This window comes from Scyliorhinus torazame, chromosome 28 (assembly GCF_047496885.1).
Source record: "Scyliorhinus torazame isolate Kashiwa2021f chromosome 28, sScyTor2.1, whole genome shotgun sequence".
In the NCBI taxonomy this organism is placed as follows: domain Eukaryota; kingdom Metazoa; phylum Chordata; class Chondrichthyes; order Carcharhiniformes; family Scyliorhinidae; genus Scyliorhinus; species Scyliorhinus torazame.
In genome coordinates, this window is record NC_092734.1 from 11537924 (window position 1) to 11556446 (window position 18523).

General features: G+C 48.8%; 1 protein-coding gene across 2 annotated transcripts in view; it reads right to left on the reverse strand.

Annotated features, from left to right (window-relative positions):
* ecd (ecdysoneless homolog (Drosophila)) overlaps positions 1-18104 on the reverse strand; it is a 34261-nt gene extending 16157 nt beyond the window's left edge. The window contains exons 1-7 of one of the 2 annotated variants that reach the window (XM_072491481.1): positions 17803-18104; positions 13897-14014; positions 13670-13757; positions 11269-11447; positions 10670-10862; positions 10188-10316; positions 8040-8171 (exon numbers count right to left, since the gene is read on the reverse strand). In XM_072491481.1, the coding sequence (XP_072347582.1) occupies positions 8040-8171; positions 10188-10316; positions 10670-10862; positions 11269-11447; positions 13670-13757; positions 13897-14014; positions 17803-18013 (1050 nt within the window). In that variant the 5' untranslated portion in view covers positions 18014-18104. The remainder of the gene's footprint in view (positions 1-8039; positions 8172-10187; positions 10317-10669; positions 10863-11268; positions 11448-13669; positions 13758-13896; positions 14015-17802) is intronic. The other variant, XM_072491482.1, reaches the window with a different exon arrangement.
* Between the last annotated feature and the right edge of the window lie 419 nt (positions 18105-18523).

Genomic DNA, 18523 nt, shown 5'->3' on the forward strand with positions numbered 1-18523 from the left:
TCCCGTTATGTGTGCTCTATGTAGCACCTTAAATTGGACCAGGCTAAGCCTGGCACACGAGGAAGAGGAATTTACCCTACTTAGGGCATCAGCCCACAAACCCTCCTCAATCTCCTCCCCGAGCTCTTCTTCCCATTTTCCTTTCAGTTCTTCTACCAGCTCCTCCCCCTCTTCGCTCATCTCCCGGTATATTTCGGACACTTTGCCCTCCCCAACCCACCCCCCCGAAAGCACTCTATCCTAGATCCTGTGTGTCGGGAGCAGCGAAAATTCCCTCACCTGTTGTCTCGTGAACGCCCTCACCTGCATATACCTAAAGATATTCCCCGGAGGCAGCTCATACTTTTCCTCTCGCGCTCCCAAGCTCGCAAACGTCCCATCTATAAATAAGTCTCCCACTCTCCTAATTCCTGCCCGGTGCCAGCTCTGGAACCCTCAGTCCAACCTCCCTGGGGCAAACCTATGGTTGTTCCTGATCGGGGACCACACCGAGGCTCCCAGCACACCCCTCTGTCGCCTCCATTGCCCCCAGATACTTAATGTTGCCGCCACCACTGGGTTTGTGGCAAACTTTTTCGGGGAGAGAGGTAGTGGCACCGTCACCAGCGCTTTTAAGCTCGTTCCTTTGCAGGACGCCATCTCCAGCCTTTTCCACGCCGCCCCCTCTCCCTCTATCATCCACTTACGGATCATCGTCACGTTGGCGGCCCAGTAGTAGTCACCCAAATTCGGCAACGCCAGTCCCCCTCTGTCTCTGCTACGTTGCAGGAACCCCCTCCTTACCCTCGGGGCCTTCCCTGCCCACGCGAAGCTCATGATGCTCCTATCTATTTTTTTTAAAAAAGGCCGCAGTGATCAATATAGGGAGACATTGGAACACAAATAGGAACCTCGGGAGGACCATCATCTTAATCGCCTGCACTCTGCCCGCCAGTGACAGCGGCTGCATATCCCACCTTTTGAAATCCTCTTCCATTTGTTCCACCAGCCGAGTCAGACTGAGTCTGTGTAAGGTTCCCCAGCTCCTGGCTATCTGAATCCCCAGGTATCGGAAGTTTCTTTCCACTCTCCTTAGCGGCAGGCCATCTATCCCTCTACTCTGGTCCCCAGGGTGTATCACGGAAAGCTCACTCTTTCCCATGTTAAGCCTATATCCCGAGAAATCTCCAAACTCCCTCAATATCTGCATGACCTCTGTCATCCCCCCCCCACTGGATCCGCCACATACAGCAGTAGGTCATCCGCGTAGAGTGACACTCGGTGTTCCTCTCCCCCTCTAACCACCCCTCTCCATTTCCTAGAGTCTCTCAGCGCTATGGCCAGTGGTCCAATTGCCAACGCGAACAGTAATGGGGACAGCGGGCATCCCGGTCTTGTTCCCCTATGCAGTCGAAAATACTCCGACCTTTGCCGATTTGTGACCACACTTGCCGTTGGGGCCCCATAGAGGAGTTTAACCCAGCTGACAAACCCCTCCCCGAACCTCCTCAGCACCTCCCATAGATACTCCCACTCTACCCTATCAAATGCCTTCTCTGCATCCATTGCCACCACTATCTCTGCCTCCCCCCTCTGCTGGGGGCATCATTATCACCCCCAATAGCCGTTGCACGTTGACATTCAATTGTCTCCCCTTTACGAACCCTGTCTGATCTTCGTGCACCACCCCCGGGACACAATCCTCTATCCACAATGCTACCGTGCTGCCCCAGAGAGAGAAGGGGGGGGGAAGAGAGAGAGCGGAGGGGAGAGAGAGAGAGCGAGCGAGCGAGGGCCCAAACAAGGTGAGATGAGCAAATTCTTTTGTTCTATCTGTACTTAAATGTTAGCGTTATCCTCAGAGGAGTAGCTGCATTTAAAAAAAATATATATATTTTATTAAAGTTTTCAAACACAATTTTCCCCCCTTACAAATCAACAAAAACGGTAACATGATCACTGATATATAACATTGTTTAAATAATATAGTAATCTAACCAAATAACACAAAATAATGCTCCCCCCGCCCCCTCACCCCATCTAGAACACAAACAATTTACCCCCCCCTCCCCCCCGGGCTGCTGCTGGCTATCTAATTTCCCCCTAACGTTCCGCTAGATAGTCGAGGAACGGTTGCCACCGCCTGGTGAACCCTTGAGCCGATCCTCTCAGCGCAAACTTCATCTGCTCCAGTTTTATGAACCCCGCCATATCGTTTATCCAGGCCTCCACGCCGGGGGGTTTTGCTTCCTTCCACATGAGTAAAATCCTACGCCGGGCTACTAGGGTCGCAAAGGCCACAATATCGGCCTCTTTCGCCTCCTGCACTCCCGGCTCGTCCGCTACCCCAAATATAGCCAACCCCAAGCTTGGCTTGACCCGCCACTGCCGGACACGACCAAAACATACGTGTGTGGTTTGCTGGGCTTCCCCCGCACCTCCCGCATTTGTCCTCCACTCCGAAGAACCTGCTCAACCTCGCTCCCGTTATGTGTGCTCTATGTAGCACCTTAAATTGGACCAGGCTAAGCCTGGCACACGAGGAAGAGGAATTTACCCTACTTAGGGCATCAGCCCACAAACCCTCCTCAATCTCCTCCCCGAGCTCTTCTTCCCATTTTCCTTTCAGTTCTTCTACCAGCTCCTCCCCCTCTTCGCTCATCTCCCGGTATATTTCGGACACTTTGCCCTCCCCAACCCACCCCCCCGAAAGCACTCTATCCTAGATCCTGTGTGTCGGGAGCAGCGAAAATTCCCTCACCTGTTGTCTCGTGAACGCCCTCACCTGCATATACCTAAAGATATTCCCCGGAGGCAGCTCATACTTTTCCTCTCGCGCTCCCAAGCTCGCAAACGTCCCATCTATAAATAAGTCTCCCACTCTCCTAATTCCTGCCCGGTGCCAGCTCTGGAACCCTCAGTCCAACCTCCCTGGGGCAAACCTATGGTTGTTCCTGATCGGGGACCACACCGAGGCTCCCAGCACACCCCTCTGTCGCCTCCATTGCCCCCAGATACTTAATGTTGCCGCCACCACTGGGTTTGTGGCAAACTTTTTCGGGGAGAGAGGTAGTGGCACCGTCACCAGCGCTTTTAAGCTCGTTCCTTTGCAGGACGCCATCTCCAGCCTTTTCCACGCCGCCCCCTCTCCCTCTATCATCCACTTACGGATCATCGTCACGTTGGCGGCCCAGTAGTAGTCACCCAAATTCGGCAACGCCAGTCCCCCTCTGTCTCTGCTACGTTGCAGGAACCCCCTCCTTACCCTCGGGGCCTTCCCTGCCCACGCGAAGCTCATGATGCTCCTATCTATTTTTTTTAAAAAAGGCCGCAGTGATCAATATAGGGAGACATTGGAACACAAATAGGAACCTCGGGAGGACCATCATCTTAATCGCCTGCACTCTGCCCGCCAGTGACAGCGGCTGCATATCCCACCTTTTGAAATCCTCTTCCATTTGTTCCACCAGCCGAGTCAGACTGAGTCTGTGTAAGGTTCCCCAGCTCCTGGCTATCTGAATCCCCAGGTATCGGAAGTTTCTTTCCACTCTCCTTAGCGGCAGGCCATCTATCCCTCTACTCTGGTCCCCAGGGTGTATCACGGAAAGCTCACTCTTTCCCATGTTAAGCCTATATCCCGAGAAATCTCCAAACTCCCTCAATATCTGCATGACCTCTGTCATCCCCCCCCCACTGGATCCGCCACATACAGCAGTAGGTCATCCGCGTAGAGTGACACTCGGTGTTCCTCTCCCCCTCTAACCACCCCTCTCCATTTCCTGGAGTCTCTCAGCGCTATGGCCAGTGGTCCAATTGCCAACGCGAACAGTAATGGGGACAGCGGGCATCCCGGTCTTGTTCCCCTATGCAGTCGAAAATACTCCGACCTTTGCCGATTTGTGACCACACTTGCCGTTGGGGCCCCATAGAGGAGTTTAACCCAGCTGACAAACCCCTCCCCGAACCTCCTCAGCACCTCCCATAGATACTCCCACTCTACCCTATCCAATGCCTTCTCTGCATCCATTGCCACCACTATCTCTGCCTCCCCCCTCTGCTGGGGGCATCATTATCACCCCCAATAGCCGTTGCACGTTGACATTCAATTGTCTCCCCTTTACGAACCCTGTCTGATCTTCGTGCACCACCCCCGGGACACAATCCTCTATCCTCGTTGCCAGCACCTTTGCCAGCAACTTGGCATCCACATTTAGGAGTGAGATAGGCCTATAAGACCCGCATTGCAGCGGGTCTTTATCTCGCTTCAAGATTAGTGATATCGTCGCCTCCGACATTGTCGGGGGTAGGGTCCCCCCTTCTCTGGCCTCGTTAAAGGTTCTTAGCAGGGCCAACAAGTCCACATATTTTCTCTAAAATTCCACCGGGAACCAGTCAGGTCCCGGGGCCTTCCCTGCCTGCATGTTCCCCAGCCCTTTGGTCACCTCGTCCACCCCAATTGGCGCCCCAGGCCTTCCACCTTCTGCTCCTCCACCTTCGGGAACCTTAGTTGGTCCAGAAACTGCTGCATCCCCTCTTTTCCCTCCGGGGGTTGGGACCTATATAACCTCTCATAAAAGGTCTTAAACACCTCATTTATCTTCCCTGCTCTCCGCACCGTGGCTCCCGTTTCATCCCTAACTCCCCCTATTTCCCTCGCCGCTGTCCTCTTTCGAAGCAGGTGGGCCAACAGGCAACTCGCCTTTTCCCCATATTCATATCTCATCCCCTGTGCCTTCCTCCACTGTGCCCCTGCCCTCCCTGTGGCAGGCAGGTCGAACTCAGTCTGGAGTAGTCGCCTCTCCCTGTATAGTCCTTCATCCGGGGCCTCCGCATATTTTTTATCCACCCTCAGAATCTCCCCCAGTAATCTTTCCCTTTCTTTGGCCTCTGTTTTCCCCTTGTGAGCTCTGATGGAGATCAACTCTCCCCTGACCACCGCCTTCAGCGCTTCCCATACTACCCCCACTCGGACCTCCCTATCATCGTTGGCCTCCAGGTACCTTTCGCTACATGCCCGCACTCTTCCGCAGACTCCCTCATCCGCCAATAATCCCACATCCTGTCGCCAGAGTGGACGCTGCTCCCTCTCCTCTCCTAGTTCCAGATCCACCCAATGTGGGGCATGGTCTGAAACAGCTATGGTGAGTACTCAGTTCCTTCCACCCTCGAAATCAGTGACCTTCCCAAAACAAAGAAATCTATCCGGGAGTATACCTTATGGACATGGGAGAAAAAGGAGAACTCTTTGGCCAGCGGCCTAGCAAATCTCCACGGATCCACTCCCCCCATTTCGTCCATAAACCCCCTAAGCACCTTGGCCGCTGCCGGCCTTCTTCCGGTCCTAGATCTAGATCTATATAACCCTGGGTCTAGCACGGTGTTGAAGTCCCCCCCCCCCCCCATTCCCAGGTTTCCTACCTCCAGGTCCGGGATACGTCCCAGCATCCGCTTCATAAATCCCGCATCATCCCAGTTTGGGGCATATACGTTGACCAGCACGACCTCCATTCCCTGCAGTCTGCCACTCACCATCACATATCTGCCCCCGCTGTCCGCTACAATGTTCCTAGCCTCAAACGACACCCGTTTCCCCACCAATATGGCCACCCCTCTATTCTTTGCGTCCAGCCCTGAGTGGAACACCTGTCCCACCCATCCTTTCCTTAACCTAACCTGGTCCGTCACCTTCAGATGCGTCTCTTGAAGCATGGCCACGTCTGCCTTCAGTCCTTTTAAGTGCGCGAACACTCGGGCCCTCTTAATCGGCCCATTTAGGCCTCTCACGTTCCACGTGATCAGCCGGACTGGGGGGCTGCCCGCCCCCCTCCCCTGTCAACTAGCCATCACCCTCTCTGGGCCAGTCCCATGTCCCGGTTCCACGCACCCACCCGTCCCCCAGGCGGCGCATTCCCGCCCCGACCACCTTTTCTCTTACCAGCTCCCTTTCGATCTCCGCAGCAGCAACCCAGTTGTCGTCCCCCCCCGCTAGATCCCCATCTAGCATGGTTGCTCCCCCCATATTGCTTCCGAAAGTCAGCTGACTTCAACTGACCCCGGCTTCTCCCGCTCTCTCCTTGACCCCCCCCGTGTGAGGAACTCCCATCCTCCTTGCGCCTATCTTCCCGCCATCATCTTTCTGACGCGGGGAAAAAAAAGAAACCTCGTGTACTCTAGAGCCGTCCCGCCCCTCGTGGCGCAGCTCCCCCTACCGCCCCATTCCCCATCTGTGTCTCTTCTTCCCCCCCACTGGCGCCCACATTTCTCAGTGTCCCCCCCTCCCCAATTTACATCTCTATAAACATCAGCATTGTCGTTTTCCCTCCAACATCAATCACTCAGTTCTGATCCAGTTTCTCGTTTTGAATGAAGGTCCATGCTTCTTCCGCCGTTTCGAAATAATAATGTCTATCCTGGTGCGTGACCCACGATCGCGCCGTCTGCAACATCCCAAACTTCACTTTCTTCTTGTGCAGCACCTCCTTGGCTCGATTGAAACTCGCCCTCCTTCTCACCACCTCCGCACTCCAATCCTGATACACTCGTATCACCGCATTTTCCCATCTACTATCAAGTCGTACCTTCTTGGCCCATCTCAGAACTACCTCTCTGTCACTGAAGCAGTGAAATCGCACGATCGTCACCCTAGGTGGTTCTCCAGCCTTTGGTCTCCTCGCAGGGACCCAGTGGGCCCCTTCCACTTCCAAGGGGCCCGAGGGGGCCTCAGCTCCCATTAGCGAGCGTAGCATCGTGCTCGCGTAAGCCCTGCCGTCAGCTCCTTCCACTCCCTCGGGGAGACCCAGGATCCGGAGGTTCTTTCTCCGTGATCTGTTTTCCAGGACTTCAATCCTTTCGATGCACTTCTTATGGGGCGCCTCGTGCGTCTGCATTTTGACCGCTAGGCCCAAGATCTCGTCCTCGTTGTCCGTTACCTCCTGCTCCACCACACAGAGCTCTATCTCCTGGGCCTTTTGTGTCTCTTTAAGCCCCTCGATTGCCTGTAGCATCGGGGCCAGCACCTCCTTTTTTAACAGTTCCACACACCGTCTTAGAAACTCATCCTGGTCCAGTCCCCAGGTCGCCTGGGCTCCCTCCGCCGCCATCTTGCTTCTTTCTTCCTTCTGCCCCTGTCCTCGAGGATTCTTCGCGATCTGGCCGCCGCCGCCGATATTTTTCTTTTCCGCTGGGGGGTGGGGGGGTGGGGGGACCTCACTGTTGCCTCACCCCACACCGGGTTTCGTCACAAAAAAATTTCCCGTTGGGGCTCTTAAAAGAGCCCGAAGGTCCGTTCGAGCTGGAGCCGCCGAAACGTGCAGCTTAGCTGGTCATCGCCGCAATCGGAAGTCCCAGTAGCTGCATTTTTAAATTCTGGATGAATGTAGAACAACTCGCACAATAATACTTCTGAACTTTATTTGTTAAATTTCAAAAGTAGGTAAAGGATTACATCAAAAAAAAAAAAGGTGATGTCCATCCAGGGAATGAAACATTTTTCATTTCTGGTGGCCAATCGCACACACTCGGTCCATTGTTACACTTAAACTGAGCATGAATGTTATTTCTGCACAACAGAATTTGCTCATCGCATCTGTTTGTTTAAGCAGGGCTTAAACTTAAGGGCTGGTTTAGCACACTGGGCTAAATCGCTGGCTTTTAAAGCAGACCAAGGCAGGCCAGCAGCACGGTTCAATTCCCGTACCAGCCTCCCCGAACAGGCGCCGGAATGTGGCGACTAGGGGCTTTTCACAGTAACTTCATTTGAAGCCTAGTCGTGACAATAAGCGATTTTCATTTCATTTCAATTCATTTCATTTCCAAGCATCAAAAAAATAAAGTGGAGATCTGGGGCAGAAAAAATATACAGAGGCACAAGTGGAGGAGAGAGATAGTGGAGGGGAGGATAGTGGAGTTGAGCTCACATAACCTTAAAAAACCTGTGGCATGGATGTTAAAACTCTGACAAAGATTAACTGCAACTTAACCCAAGACGCTCAGCCATAACACTCCAGCAGTGCCACTGCTGAAGAAACACTAGAGTGACGGAAAACAGCCCTAGATCGTACCCTGAAATAGTTGTTCTTCTTTAGACTGTTTATAAAGCCTTCCCAGAGTGGGTCGCTGGAAATGGTGCTTCCTGTCTTGGAACTAGGCAGAGACTGCAAACACTTGGAACACAGGATCTCAAAGCCATGAGCCTGAAATACGAATGATAGAAAATGGGTGCAATATAAACAGTGAAACACATTTAACAGCATAATCAAGTATTGATAAAGAAAAAAAAACAGTGCAGTAAACAAACCATCTTCAAAGGGCAGTTGGCGACCTTGAGGTGTCAGGTAGGGCATCATTTGAGATTTGGGCAGGAGGCGGATTGAACTCTCTGCCCGTGTTAGATCTCAATGTCTCCCCTTCCATCTCTCAGACTCCCGGCTGAATCCATAGAATCTCGACAGCGGAGGAGGCCATTCAGCCCATCGGGTCTGCACCAGTGCCCTCCAAAAGAGCACCCTTCCTCAGCCCATTCTCCCTGACCTAACCCCGTAACCCCACCTAACCTGTACATCTTTGGATACAAGGAGAAATTTAGCACGGCCAATCTACCTTCCAGGGTAAATGATGCTGGAGTTCATCAACCAAACAGTAGAGGCAGGCAAAGAGAGGATTAAAAAGTTAAAATAACGTAGGGAAAAGCATGTTTAAAGTAATGTTTTTTAAATTTGGAGACGACAGATCTCTGGCAGGTTCTTTTAATCCAAAATTCATTTAAATGGTATTTTTTAAACATGAAGCACAAATCCAGTGAACGGGAAGCGGGCAGCTCTTACAATTTTTAAAGGTTTTTGAAAAGACAAATAATAGGAAACTTAGTGGGAGACATAGGAAGCCAGAATGGATTCTGATGGATGAGAAAAAGCAAAAATGAGGAATAAGGAAACAATTTTGTGACAGATAATTGAAAGTTGAGAATTACTTGCAAGTTTACCTACTACTGATTCATGGGTGTTTTCCCTCGTGGAATTTATTTTGGTGTTGTACTGGTGCTAGTTCCAAAAAACTGGAGCTCTCCTCTAGTCCAATTTCCCTGTATCTTTTTATATTCACCCTTATTAAACAGTAATCCAATTCCATCCACCTAGCAGCATCTTAGTGCTGTCACTGCATCATTGAATGGTTACTTAAATTATGCCAGGGATTGCGCCTTCACTATTCTCACCGACCTGCTCAACGAGCTGGTCACTGGGTGTGAAGAGGCATTCCTGATGTCAGCCCCGAATCTGCCGTACACCCAAATCACATTGTCCGGCTCTTGGAATTAATGTTAGTATTCCAGACCGATCCTTTCTGTACTCGTTGATTACCCATGAAGGTTCTCTCTCCAATAAATTTGTGCAAGACATTAGTAAATCCACACTTGGAATACTGTGTACCGTTCTGGTCACCCTATTATAGAAAGGATATTATTAAATTAGAAAGGAAAAGATTTACTAGGTGCAACCGAGATTTGATGGTTTGTGATTTCAGGAGAGGCTGGATAGACTGGGACTTTTTCCCTGGAGCGTAGGAGGCTTAGGGGTGATCTTATAGAGGTCTATAAAATAATGAGGGACATGGATAAGGTCGATAGTCAACATCTTTCCCCAAAGGCAGGGGAGTCTAAAACTAGAGGGCATAGGTTTAAGGTAAGAGGGGAGAGATACAAAAGGGTCCAGAGGGGCTATTTTTGCACACAGAGGGTGGTGTCTTGAACGAGCTGCCAGAGGCAGTAGAGGTAGGTACAATGTTGTCTTTTAAAAGGCATTTAGACAGTTATACGGGAAAGTTATAGAGGGATATGGGCCAAATGCGGGAAATTGGGACGATCTTAGTGGTAAAAACTGAGCGGCATGGACAAATTGGGCTGAAGGGCCTGTTTTCATGCTGTAACCCTCTATGACTCCTGTTCCAAATTTAAAAGATCACATTTCTCCAGGTTTTCCTCATTACGTAGTGCTCTTAACACTTGGGAACCTCCTGACTCTCCTCGGCAACAGCTCCAGTGTGTCTGAATGCGTCTTGGTGATTACAACTAAATGCTCCCACTGCCCCTTCCCAGAGTCTTTCAAACAATGACCAGATTGCTCACCACGGCAAGCCAGTCCAACTGTAATTGCTTTTAAACAGCAGCAGGACATGCAAGGAATCCCAAAACACCCATGCTCCACATTACCTACCAGTTTCATGCCCAGTGCATGCGCTTTGAAATGTTGGTCGGATTGTGCTGGTAGTGTATAACCACTCCGTCTATCTGGCATGAAGTGTTGCTGCTGTAATTGTGCATACAGACATTTCGTAAACTTCACCTAAAATGAAATACAATGGGACATTTAACACCAGGTTCTCCTTTGGGTAATACTTTCAGCAGTATACGTTGCTTATGCTTATGTGCAGTACTTACAATAAACTAATAATTACTTCCCAACATGTATAAGAAGTGTAAGATATAACTTAAAACCCTACATTACCAGTCCTACATTACCAGTATGGCAGACCTTCAAAAGTCCTTAATTCACTGAAAAGCACTTTCGGACATTCGGGGGTCATGAAAGGTGCTACTTAATTGCAAGTCTTTCTTTTTCTTTTAACCTATCACACTGTAATCACCCATGAAGCAAATCTGATGGTGCAATAATTTCTACACGGTGAAGGTCCTTACCAGAGTCATTACACGGGTCTTGGGGAGAAAGAGCTTAAAGGGGCGGCAAGCACGTAGGTCAATAGGATCACGCAGGTAGAAGGCCTGGACCGCAGGTGCCAACAGGTCAGGACGATGTTGCAGCACAGCAGCGATCCCCGCTGGAAGATAGCAATAAGCTCGATGTCGGTCAGCATGAATCTTTTCTGGGTAACTGTGGGAGACAGAAAGAAGTAACACTTATGACTCAAGAAAGGTGGGGTTGAGAGGGTCAGAAATCTAGGACGTAATTAGATTGCATAAGAAAGAACACTAGTGGAATGGCATCACACAATGAGTGAAATCTCAATTGTCAACGGAACAAGCACACAAGTCCAGAATGCCCTTTGTATAGAGGAAGCTCAAAGTTCTCCAGCAGGCTAGTCTGTGACTGCCTCAAAGTGTGCAGTTCTGCCGTTAAAAAATAGAATATCTACAACTGGCCATCTTTGCTTTCCTGAAGCATTTGAAGAGAGAGTGAGCAAGAGAGGGAGAGCGAGAGAGAGAGAGGAGAGCTCATTGGTTAAATACATTTTTACTGTTCTAAGATTTAATAAAGATTCAGAACTAATTTCAGATACCTTTGAAGGCGTCTCCATATAGCTTTGCGAATGGGTCCTGCTGCCAGGAACTTATCAGAATGAGTAGTGAGCAGGTTGAGGGCTTGCGGGATGGTGGGATTGCTAGCTGGTAACCAAGAGCGTTCCTCTGGATTCTGCGGAATTGGGATGATGTGCAACTCTCCACGATAGAAAAATACCTACAAGGGCAGCAGAAATAATAAAAGCTACATTTTCTTCAGAATGCAACATAGTCAGGAGCAAACATCTATCAATAGAACTACAAGCTTTGCATGTGATGTACTGTCACAGGATAGAAAAGTAGAGAACAACCGCAAGAAGCTATGTACCTTGACTGATGCCACTGGTATTAGATAACACTCAGCGTTACCAGCATATAGTCAAATCAGTTAATCAATACTGGTTAATCAGGGTTTTCTTAAAAAGCATGCTCACCTGCAGTAATGCATCAGGACATACATAGAGTTTTACATAGAATTTACAGTGCAGAAGGAGGCCATTCAGCCCATCGAGTCTGCACCGGCTCTTGGAAAGAGCACCCTACCCAAGCCCACACCACCCTATTCCCATAACCCAGTAACCCCACTCAACCAACACTTAGGGCAATTTTTGGACACCAAGGGCAATTTAGCATGGCCAATCCACCTAACCTGCACATCTTTGGACTGGGGGAGGAAACCGGAGCACCCGGAGGGAACCCATGCACACGGGGAGAACGTGCAGACTCCGCACAGACAGTGACCCAGCCGGGAATCGAACCTGGGACCCTGGAGCTGTGAAGCAATTGCGCTAACCACTATGCTACCGTGCTGCCCTAAGGACAACTGCTATTTTCTTTAAAATATTAATCCAGTATAAAAAAAGTCAGTAACTAATGGGTCTTTACATTTTTCTGGTCTGTGATGAAAGTTTTTTTCTTTGTTGAGGCCTAACATGACTAAAACATCCTGTAAAACCTAATTAACCATTCAACTCATTGCTGTTCATGGAATCTCGATATGTGCAGAATGGCTGCATAATAGTCACTGCACAAGATGTGATAGAAATTAATAATATTATAATAATAATCGCTTATTGTTATAAGTAGGCTTCAATGAAGTTACTGTGAATAGCCCCTAGTCGCCACATTCCGGTGCCTGTTCGGGGAGGCTGGTATGGGGATTGAACCCGCGCTGCTGCATTACAAGCCAGCTATTTAGCCCAGTGTGCTAAACCTGCCCCTGCATTATAGTCTGGGGAGAGAAGTGCGGGAGAAATGTGTTTTTATAACAGAGCCATACCTGTGCAACATTCAAACTGATGTTTGAAAATATCTCGAGTGGCACTTTCAATTTGTTTTTTGATTAATTAACACCCCACTCCCGCCAATAGAAAAATGTCTTCAGTTCATCTGGGGAAGTTATACTGGATTCTCAAATCAGGAAAATGATTTCTCTCATGTGTCTACCATATATCTTAAGAGTTCACAAATATAACAAGTCTAAAAGTAAAAGGTACCCATTATGTAGCGGTGAAAGTGTGCTTTTTAAAAATCTGGTAGCTGGAAGTCGTGGATTGAAGAATGGCAGAATTTTAATATTTATTTTTTGATAAACCTTTTCTATGAATGTAATGACAATGTTGCTTTTTCTAGAGCTCATCTGAAACATGGGAAAGGGATGTACACTCCCTTGGGTCAAGGCTCTTTACAAATCGAAAAGCGGAACACAAAGGGTGCTGGAAATCGGAAATAAAAACAGAAAATACTGGGGAAACTCGGTAAGTTATTGCAGCATCTGTGGTGAGAGAAACAGAGCTCATATCTCAGGTCTGTGATCTTTCATCGGAGCGGAGAAAAGTTAGAGATGTAATGGGGTTTTGAGCAAGGTGTGGGTGGGACAAGGACAAACGGTAGTGGCGTCTTCTACATTGGGGAAGACCAAAAGCAGATTGGATGACTGTTTTGCAGAAGACCTCTGTTCAGTCTGCAAGCATGGCACCGAGCTTTCAGTCGCCTGCCATTTAAATCTTGCTCTCTGACACCTCTGTCCTCAACCTGATGCACTGTTGCAGTGTGTTTCAGTGTAAATGTATGGAACGACGACTCATCTTTCGATTGGGCCCAGGGCCTCCCAAACTGTGAGCTGTGGAGAAGCAATGAGGCTCGACACTCTCCAGGCAGTTTCTAGTATCTAACGAGGCACTAGAGCGCTACAACCTGGTCTTGACAGCGGTTGGGAAATCAGTATTCCCATTTCTGAATGCTCTCCGGCAAGGACAGATTAGGCTCAGGAACAGCTACCACAGGGACAAACTGAAAGAATGGCAACTTCAGTGGAAAGAAAATGCTAGATGGTCCAATAGGAATCATCGCCTGCATTGGGAAGAGAAGTGGTGAGGAAGAAAGTGGAGGTTTTCTCACCCGGTTTGCACTAGTGTCAGGGTTTAACCATTTGGGTAGATACTCAGCAGCCTCAATCAACAAGAAGGCCCCATCGTTATCCTCAACACTATGCACAAAAACAAAGATCCAGTGTTAAATTGAAATACAGGTGAAAGCCAAATAAATTATATAATCTCTTCCTCTCAGAACAGATTGGGGTTTTTAATTTCAATTTTGCAGCAATTAAACAGCAAGGGATTCCATACCTTGCCACCAAGTCGGGGAACTCCTTGGTAATCTGCTGAATAAGGTACACGATCAACCATTCATCATCCACATTATCACCAAAGTTTGTGACACCACCAATGTGGGCGGGAACATCTCCTGAAAGGAAAAGCTTTTCATTATCATCTAAACATAATAAGCTATGGTACATTAACTGGCTCAGAATACTAGTGTTTTTTCTGTTATGGGGCAATTTAGCATGGATGATCCACCTAACCTGCACATCTTTGGGTTGTGGGGGGGGGGCCCACGCAGACACAGGGAGAATGTGCAAACTCCGCACAGACAGTGACCCGGGTCCTCAGCACCGTGAGGCAGCAGTGCTAATCACTGTGCCACCGTGCTGCCCTGAATAATACGGTTCTGTATTAAAACCAAAGCCTTTAGCGATGGATCAGTATGTGTGATACAGCGCAAAAAAAAATTGAAAATTAGAAAACATAATTTCACCACTGTAATCCCGATCTAGCTCAAGAGCTCAGCTTCTGAATTTTTCTTCAGATGTGTACCCTCTTAATGAAATAGAATTTTCTGTCTCTCTTCTGATGCCAATGGCTCTTGCTAAGGAGGATGTGATACCATGGGTACCTGAGCTCCTGCACAATTGAACTCTCTTCACTTGTGAACTTGGATGGAAAATTCTGAAGGAATATTTGACTGTGGGTTTATTGCAACCAAATCGGAGTCTGTCCCCTTTTATAAACCTAAACTCAAGCATTTCTAACAGGGATGTTGGAGAAAGGAATTGTACACAATTAGTCCAGGCGCATGGCCACTGATGCTATCCTGACTGAAGCAGCCATCTCACCACATATTATTTAATGCAAAGTAAAACATCCCAAGACTCTTTATAGGGTAGAGTAAGAATGGGTTGGTAAATGGGGAAGAGTTTAGGAGAGGTGACTCGGATAAAAAGGTAAAATTTAAGAAGGTTTTTAAAAAGAAGCAAGGGGTAATGAGGAAACGTAATTTAAGGAGGGGGTTCAAGGGTACATGAAGGCAACTGACACCCAAAAATGGGGGAGCGGAGGAAAGCACAGGAGGATGGAATCATGATGTCAAAGGATGTAAGGTGGAAAGCAAGTACAAAGCCAAGATAGTGAATCAAATCTTGGGACTTTCACCGTCCTTCGTTTTTTATGGCTTATCCATCAGTTCACTCTGCTTCAGTCCTCAGTTCAGCACTCAACCATATGCAAAAGCTTATCTTTCAATTGCCACCTGCAGTCCTGTCCTTTATTGAGACAATTCTCTCCCATCCTTCAAATGAAATAAACTCAAAATGCCAGAGATTTGCAAAGGATACTGGAAATATCCTGCAACATCTGTAAAGTGAGATTTAAGTTTCAAAGGCAGCTTTGAGAAAGAGTCAACCAGACTCGAAACGTTGGCTCCATTCTCTCGCCACAGATGCTGTCAGACCTGCTGAGATTGTCCAGCATTTTCTCTTTTTGTTTCAAAAGCAGGCTTTGGACATTAACTACCAAGAAGCAGGATTATCTAGTCATTTATTAGTGTTTTGAGACATTGCTGTATACAAATTGGCTGTTGTATTTATATACGAAGCAACTGTGACTGTACCTTAGTTACAAGTTGTTTTCAAATGCCCATGAATCGACAGTGTACCTCTATTAACATTTTCAGTTTCCCATACTCCCTCTAACTTCCCACCCTCTGAGCATGGCCCTTTGCTTCTCCTTTAGAACCATTCCAAGGCATTGGTCCAGTTGACAAGTACTTTCTGTTGCTTCGGCCTAAACAAAACCACAAAGGTCAAGAAGGATCCATTAAATTGACAGACATCTTTGATGGCATTGAACACAGGCAACCAGGGCCATTGCAATCCTCTGGTAAAATAGCATTAGAGGCATCATTGGATCAGTACCTGCAGATGTATTCCTACTTCCAATTTAAAGTCATAAGTTGTGCCTTTATGTTATTGCATATTCCTACATTCGCCTTTATAATGTAAACTGCCCGTGCCGATTTGTTAACAGTATAACACAGAATCCCTACAGTGCAGGAGGCCATTCGGCCCATTGAGCCTGCACCAACCCTTCAAACGAAGCCCACTCCCCCGCCCCATAATCTTTGGACACTAAGGATTTAGATTTATTGTCATGTGTGCCGAAGTACAGTACAGGCAGATTATTCCATATATGAAAACGTAAATCATACGATAATTACACAATAAACATAGACATTAGGTGCAGCATACAGAGTATAGTGCTACAACTGCAGAGTAGGTGCACAGAAAGATCAGTTCAGTCCATAAGAGGGCCATTCTGGTAACAGCGAGGAAGAATCTATTGGTGCGTGTTCTCAAACTTTTGTATCTTCTGTCCAATGGAGGAGGTTGGAAGAGAGAATAACCCAGGAGAGAGGTGTCTTTAGCAATTTAGCAATCCACCCAACCTGCACATCTTTGGACCGTGGGAGGAAACCAGAGCACCCGGAGGAAACCCACGAAGACATGGTTGAGAACATGCAAACTCAAGACAGTCACCCAAGGTTGGAATCGAACCCGGGTCCTGGCACTGTGAGAATCATATAATTTACAGTGCAGAAGGAGGTCATTCGGCCCATCGAGTCTGCACCGGCTCTTGGAAAGAGCACCTTACCCAAGCCCACACATCCACCCTATCCCCATAACCCCAACCGACACTAAGGGCAATTTTGGACACTAAGGGCAATTTAGCATGGCCAGTCCACCTAACCTGCACATCTTTGGAATGTGGGAGGAAACCCACGCACACACAGGGAGAACGTGCAGACTCCGCACAGACAGTGACCCAAGCCGGGAATTGAACCTGGGACCCTGGAGCTGTGAAGCAATTGTGCTAACCACTATGCTACCGTGCTGCCCAAAGGCAGCAGCGCTAACCATTGCGCCACCATGCTACATCCTCCTGCTAATGTAGACACTGTCACCAGGGCCACTGTGTTGATAAGTGTGACACATCCACCATGGAGTTATCTAAGGACATTATCCAAGGATCTGGTCATCGACTTCAGGAAGCGAAGTGTCCTACACACCCGTCTTATCAATGGTGCCGAAGTGGAGTTGGTTGAGTTTCAAATTCCATGGAGCATAAATCTGTCCTGGTCCACCCACATCAATGCAACAACCAAGAAAGCCCAGCAGCGCCTTTACTTCCTCAGGAAATTTGCCATGTTCACAATGGATCTTATCAATTTCTACAGATGCACCATAGAAAGCATCCTATCTGGCTGCATCACAGCTTGGTATGGCAACTGCTCGTTCCAAGACCGTAAGAAAGTTCAGATAGTCATGAACACAGCCCAGTCCACCATACAAACCCGCCTCCCATCCATTGACTCGGTCTACACCTCCCACTACTTGGGGAGAGCAGGGAGCATAATCAAAGACCCCTCCCACCCGGCGTATTCTCTCTTCCATCGGGCAGAAGATACAAAAGTCTGAGAACACGCACAAATAGATTGAAAAACAGCTTCTTCCCCAGTTACCAGACTCCCGAATGACCCTCTTATGGCCTGAACTCATCTCTCCACACATCTTCGCTACAGTTGCAGCACCGTATTCCATTTGCTTCACCCGATGACTGTGCATATATATCATGTACATTGTGTATTCACATATGTTCTATGTTATCATGTATGTTCTATGTTATCATCTGCCTGGACTGTACGTCGGTAAGTGCGACAATAGATCTAAATGGGGAATTATCTATATATTTACAAATTTAATTATGCAGGTTTATATTCAGGGCAGATATGAGGTAAGGCTTTATGAGGTGGTTTAATGTTTACACAGGGATCCGCAGTGCCGGTGGGGGGGGGATGTCAGGGGGTGGGGGGATGTCAGGGGGTGGGGGGATGTCAGGGGCCGGGCACCCCGCACTCACCCCGGGCCGGTGCGCACTGCAGCCTGAAGGCCTCATTGTGCCAGATGTAGCCGGCGCACAGCAAGGCCAGGCGGCCCACGATCCCCTCCCGCCGCTGCTCCAGCTCAGCCCGCCCCTCGCCGGCAGGATTCTGGCCGCCCGGGGGGTAAAGCCGGTAGCAGACCGAGTCCTGCGGCCACTCGCCGCGCCGCTCCTCCAGCAAACCCTCCATCAGCCGCGCCGGCACTCAATGACTTCTCCGTTTCCGGTCCGACACCTAATGTCTTCCCCGGGTCCGACACACAATGCCTTCCCCTTTTCCGGTCCGACACCCAAGATCTTCCCCCGTGTCCGACGTCTGATATCATCCCCGCCGCTCGACGGCTTCGGGCGCTCCTCCCCCTCCATAGGTGACCCGCGACGCCATCTGACCGATGACGCCGTCGAATGACATGACGTCACGGAGACCAGTGACATCACCCTGACAATGACGTCGCCCTAACGATGACGTCGCCCTAACAGTGACATCACTTCGGCGATGACGTCACTTCAACGATGATGTCACCCGGACAACGACATCACGGTCGAAGTGACGTCACCGCCGAAGTGATGTCACCGTTAGGGTGACGTCATCCGGACAATGACATCACCGCCCAGCAATTCTAACCGCCTCAACCAACGGTCAGGCGAAGGCTTCATTCCAAATCCCCGGTTGCTGAGTAAAGTACTCAAGTCGGGTCTA